The sequence below is a fragment of the Quercus lobata genome, chromosome 6 (genome assembly GCF_001633185.2).
Source record: "Quercus lobata isolate SW786 chromosome 6, ValleyOak3.0 Primary Assembly, whole genome shotgun sequence".
Classification (NCBI taxonomy): domain Eukaryota; kingdom Viridiplantae; phylum Streptophyta; class Magnoliopsida; order Fagales; family Fagaceae; genus Quercus; species Quercus lobata.
The window spans coordinates 45,087,405-45,093,617 of record NC_044909.1 but is presented as its reverse complement, the minus strand read 5'-3'; the positions used below and the strand labels follow the sequence as shown (position 1 = coordinate 45,093,617).

The 6,213-nt window shown below is 38.1% G+C and overlaps 1 protein-coding gene across 1 annotated transcript; it reads right to left on the bottom strand.

The window, feature by feature from the left end:
• Positions 1-4,171: 4,171 nt before the first annotated feature.
• LOC115950354 lies at positions 4,172-5,185 on the bottom strand. The gene has a single exon (XM_031067562.1). The coding sequence runs from the start codon at positions 5,183-5,185 to the stop codon at positions 4,172-4,174; it is 1,014 nt and encodes a 337-aa protein (XP_030923422.1).
• Positions 5,186-6,213: the final 1,028 nt, after the last annotated feature.

Genomic DNA, 6,213 nt, shown 5'->3' with positions numbered 1-6,213 from the left:
TCAGCTATGGGCAAAGACTCAGTTCCAAAGAAGTCCACGATGAGCACAGTTGGTCTAAGCTTCATGGAAGAGATTGAGGACCTGAGGTTTGGCCGAACCTCACGCATCATTACAGCGATCTGTGTAACAACCGCAGCGTTTGGATCAACTAGGCCGGAGATGTCAACCGGTGGGACATCGATGATGTTGCAGAGTTTGGGGCTCATGGAGGACTGTAGGACTTGGGCCTCTGCTGGGGACGCGTGGGAACTCACAACAAAGATTGTGACGGCGAAGTTGTGGTGGGTGACAAGGCGGTTTCCGAGCTCAAGGACAGGGATGAGGTGGCCTGTCCCGGGGCTAGAGAGCAGTGCTGCATGTGGCTTGGAGATCTCCATGGATGTGAATGTTGAGAAGTGAGAAGAAAATCTAAGTGCAATGGCTTTTAAGCTTTGTGAAAGTAGTGCCTGAAATCAATGGAATACACAGTGACAGCTCATCATGTGCCCCAAGATGGGGAGGATTTACTTTTTTTTCTTCTTTATAAGAAATACGTCAACTCTATTAATAGCCCGTTTGGTTCCACTTTTCCAGCCCAAAATGGGCGTTTTCAAAAAAGCTAAGCCTATATCTGCATTTGGTAAGTTCAAAACGCAACTTTTTTATAAAAGTTGCGTTTTGAACTTTTAGAAAAACTGAAGACAAAACGCGCTGAAAAAATGGACCCTCAGCAGTCCATAAATCAAAACGCGCTGTGCGCGTTTTGTTATATTACCGTTGCAATCATTGAAAGACCGAAATACCCACACGTTCGACGCCCCTCATATCTCATCTCTGCTCTCCCTTCGCATTTGACGCCTCCATCTGTTCTCTCTGCCTTGCTCGCACTTCGTAAGTCTCTCTAATCTCTGTCTTTTTTCTTTTCCTTTTCTTCTTCCGCTTCGTCTTCCTCTTCTTCTTCTTTCTTTCTTTCTTTCTGGTTCTTCCTCTCCGTAAGTCTTTCTGTAGTTTTGGGGTACAAAGATCTAATCATGTGTGTTCTTCCTCTCCGTTGCAAATGATTTTTCTGTGTGTTCTTTAGGTTGATTTGTCATGGGTATGGGTTGTTTTGATTTGGACCGAACCGGGGTTGATTCTCATGGGTCTGATTTGGGTTTTTTTGGTTTTGATTTCTCTGTTCTTTGGTTGATTTCTCACTTTTGGTGTGTGGGTTTTGATTTCTCAGGTACCAAAAACACTGATCTGCTACCAAAAACCAGGTACCAACACTGATCTGATTTTTTTTTTTTTTGTACCGAGTGTGGGAAAAAAAATTTCGGATCTTGCTATGTGTTCCTTTACTTGTTTTGTTATTTGTTTTTGCTAATTGGAATATATAATGAAGTGTTAGTTTGATGAATATATAATGCGTATTGTTTTCGGATCTTGCTGATTGGAATATTTACATGTTCTCATGAAGTGTTTTTGTTTATTTGTTTTGTTATAACAAAATTTCGGATCTTGCTATGAATGTGTATTAACTTGGAGATATTGTTATGCTTCACAGACTGGTTGTAACATTTTGTACTCTTCGAAGAACTTATATATTTCAGTTGTGTTAGCTTGTGTTTTGGGGCCTGGGTTAGGTTCAGTAATGTAGGTGAGTTCTGTAAGTGCCTTTTATTTTAAGCATGTATATGTCAAAACTTTGTGTCAAAACAATGTCAATTTTGGGCATTTTAACTTCCAAATTTTGGGCAGGTTATATGTTGATTTGAAAAATAAACTCTTATTTTCCAGGTTATATGTCAAAACAAGGTCAATTTTGTCTTAATGGTGTCTATTTATATTTATTTTTTTAAGAAAACTTTAATAAAAGAAGAGTATAATTCTCAATTTACATGTTTATATATATATATATATAAAATTGTCAATTTATATGATATTTTATCATTCCTCCTCCTCCTCACATAATAAATGTTTACAATCTATTGGATGATTAGTCAGACTATGCAAGCTAGGAATGTCTCACTGACTCCAGCTTGAGCAAGAAGCTGCAAGCATTACTCCTCTGTCACAATTGGATTAAATTCATAACTTCAACAATATGATATGAGAATTATGAGTAATGAAGAACCCTACAAAAATCTTATTATGTCTGTCCCTGTCCACATGCCTAGCCCATTGAAGCTTGATATTCTTGTTTGAACAGTCCCGAGTCCTATTAGTATAAATTACTTAAGGTGTCTTCAAGAATCCTATTCTTCTGTCCTGCATCATTTTTATCCCTAAATCCACTGCATTACCATCCTTAATGAGACAAAAATTCCATAGATAGTGTCATCTCTGATCTACCCTTAACAGTCATCAAGCAAACCACCAAAGGGTCAGTTTTGAGATCTACTAGCCATCAGCTAACCATTGATTCTCCATTCTCTATAGATTCTCTACTGTTCTAATCAAGTATCAACCTATTATTAGCTTCTTAAGTGAAATTATGCTATTATTAAACAATGCATAAGATGGTCCACAATTAGAGTCTATGAGTCATATCTACGGCCACTGCAAAGATCACCTTTTCCTTTATTTCTTGGCCCCGCAGCAAAGGGCCTGTTTGAGTGTCCAATGAAAATTAAAATGTTTTATTGTGTTTTGCATACAATTTTATGAAAGGATTAAGATTTTCAACCATCAAAGATTACCTTTTCTACTATTTCTTAACACTAAATTGGCCAGGCAGCAAAGGGCCTGTTTGAATGTCCATTGATGTTTTATTGTGTTTTGCAAACAATTTTATGAAAGGTTTAAGAGTTTCAACTATCACTAAGTGCAACAGTTGGAAAAAATAAAATAAAAAAATCTGTAACAGGGGCATTTTATGTGTTTGCAAAATATGATTGGAGCCATTGAATAAGACCGGACAACTAAACATGTCCTAAATTCCTTTCTGAACTCTCTCCAATGCACTGTAAAAGTCGCTCATCCTTTTGGATTTATTTTGGATTTAAAAGTCGCTACTCCTCCCATTTTAATTTTTAAATCATCCAACTTTAATAAAAGAAGAGTATAATTCTCAATTTACATGTTTATATATATATATATATATATATATAAAATTGACAATTTATATGATACTTTTTGGTCGGAGTCCCCACTGCTTCACTTTATTATTTTTGTTGGTTTATTTGGCCAACACACTCTTCTGCACAGCTCTAAACTTTTTGCTGAATTCTCCTACAGCATTACTAGTTACACTTTCTCTTTGCTTTACCGTCACTCTTCACTCCCCAACTTTCACTACTCTTTACTCTCCCATGAGAAAAACACCATGACGTCCTATGAAAGAATCTATGTCTTTATGTGATTTGATGCTGGATCATCTTTGTCATTTACATAATCTTTGCTTCATGTTGATGGAAATTATATATAAAATTGACAATTTATATGATACTTTTTGGTCGGAGTCCCCACTGCTTCACTTTATTATTTTTGTTGGTTTATTTGGCCAACACACTCTTCTGCACAGCTCTAAACTTTTTGCTGAATTCTCCTACAGCATTACTAGTTACACTTTCTCTTTGCTTTACCGTCACTCTTCACTCCCCAACTTTCACTACTCTTTACTCTCCCATGAGAAAAACACCATGACGTCCTATGAAAGAATCTATGTCTTTATGTGATTTGATGCTGGATCATCTTTGTCATTTACATAATCTTTGCTTCATGTTGATGGAAATTATTTAGATTTAATTAATATTATTATTATTTTTGTTTAGTAAGTATATGAAATAGATGATTTATAATAAGTATGAAATAAACTCACATCCACAAAAAAAAAAAACAAAAGTTTGAAATATCCCTTATATATACATTGTCCTTTTTGGTCATTTATCCCTCAAAAAGCCACTTTTAACAGTTTTTACCAAACACTCAGCTTTTTCATTATGCACTTTTTAACAGCTTTTACCAAACACTCAGCTTTTTGAAACTCCACTTTTTCATTATGCACTTTTACAAAACTCCACTTTTTCATTATGCACTTTTTCAAAAAGCTGAACCAAACTCACCCTAAGAAGATTGAAACAGGAACATACTTTTTCTTTTTGCTAATAAATGAAAAACTATTTTTACTCTTGCCAAAAATAAATTTTACTTTTACTATCTTTTTTTGAGCAAAATGTAAGCGAGATATTATTAAAAAAACCAAGGAAAATCAAGGTACATCCGATTGGAATACAACATCCAAATCACTAGGTAAATCTTCTACCCAAACATCAGTATCTGCAGCTAAAGCCGCTCGTCTAGCAAGGCCATGAGCCAACCTATTCCCATCCAGTTTAACATGCTTAAATTGACATCGCCGCAACAGACTTCCCAACCGTTTTGTCTCATCTATAATATGGCCATAGAGAGTATAACATCGATCGAAAGCTTGCAAAGCCTGAATAATACGAAGACAGTCACCCTCAATTTGTACTTCAAAAAAACTCAGCTCCCTTGCAAAAACAATTGCTCGTCTTGCAGCCAACGCCTCTGCCATCTCCACAGACTGGACCGGCCCCATTTTCTGACTCAAGGCAGTGAGCACATGACCCTGAGAGTCCCTACACACCACACCTAACCCAACTTGGTTGAAACCATCCAAAAGTGCTGCATCAAAATTTAGTTTATAGCACATAGCAGGTGGAGGAGTCCATCGTATAAGAGGTGGACGGACAGTGCTCGACGCCTCCTTACAGTGAACGTCCCAGAACTCCTGAACCAGTTCCAAAGCTCTAACGCCAATTTCGTGAAGCTGCCAGGTACGTTGATGAACTCTTAAACGATTCCGATGCTCCCACAAACACCAAGCAGTCATAGCAAACTGAGCACACCTGAAATTCGAACCAGCACTAAACAGAGACTCCAAAACCTCCAGAAAAGACCGAAACTTCTTCTGAGTGAGAAACAAAAACCCAGGATCGGACATCCACACAGACCGAGCTTGATCACAAAGCCATAAACAATGCAAAAGAGATTTCGATTGGTCATTGCATCCCTCACACGTATCATCAAGTCGAATATGCCGAAGTCTCAAATTTAGCTTGGTAGGAAGAGAATCTTTCGCTGCTCTCCACAAGAAATGACAGACCTTCTTAGGAACTTCAAGTTTCCAAATCTTCTTCCAAATAGTATGCTCAGACAAAGGAGAAGAGGAACTTGGCAGAACAGAATTCTCAGCTTCCATTAACATACTGTATGCACTTCGCACACTATAACTCCCCGACGAGGACAGCGGCTAGATTAAAACATCCTCAACCTCATCGTCACCCACATATATCCCCTTAACCTTCTCAGCCTCCCAAGGTAAAAAACAAGCAGCCAACTTACCCGGATCCCAGACTCTAGAATTTGGATAAAACAACTCACTGACCCTATCCACAGCAGAACCCGCTCGAGGAGATATAATTCTACTACACCCCCGTTCAGGCAGCCATTGATGGTCCCAGACCTTAATTGTTTCGCCATTCCCAATCCTCCATATTGCGCCCTTATTAACTACCTCTCGTGCCTATAGGATACTCTTCCATGCGTAAGAACTCTTCGAATGGACAGGGGCATCAAGTATATTACCTGTAGGAAAATATTTGGCACTAAGAACTTTATACGGTAGAGTATCTTTATCATGAATTAAGCGCCAAACCTGCTTGACCAACAGAGCATTATTAAACTTTTGAAGGTCCTGAAACCCCATACCGCCAATAGATTTTGAAGAACAAAGAGAGCTCTACTTTACCCAATGAATCTTCTTAGTCTCTCCATTACCCCACCAAATCTTCCGAATCATTGCCTCAATATCCTTACATAAACCCACTGGTAATCTAAAAACATTCATAGAGTAAACTGGAATGGATTGAACCACAGCTTTAATCATGACCTCCTTGCCAGCCTGAGACAACAGCTTCTCCTTCCACCCTTGCATTCGAGCCCAAATTCGTTCTTTGATCTTAGTGAAACACGCCGTCCTATTCCGACCAACAAAGGAAGGTAGCCCCAAATACTTGTCATAGTGGCGAATAGCCGGGACCTATAAAGCAACTTGGATAGCAACCTAAGAGGACTCCTCAGTATTCTTGCTAAAGAAGAGAGTCGTTTTCTCCTTATTAATCATTTGACCTGATGCCATTTCATAGTACCCAAGCAACTCTTGAATTTTATGACATTCCTCCAAAGTAGATCTGCAAAAAATCAAGCAATCATCTGCAAAAAATAAAT

What these genes read in the sequence shown, in the direction of transcription:
- LOC115950354 (XM_031067562.1), bottom strand. Translation starts at nt 5,185, where the DNA reads ATGGAAGCTGAGAATTCTGTTCTGCCAAGTTCCTCTTCTCCTTTGTCT.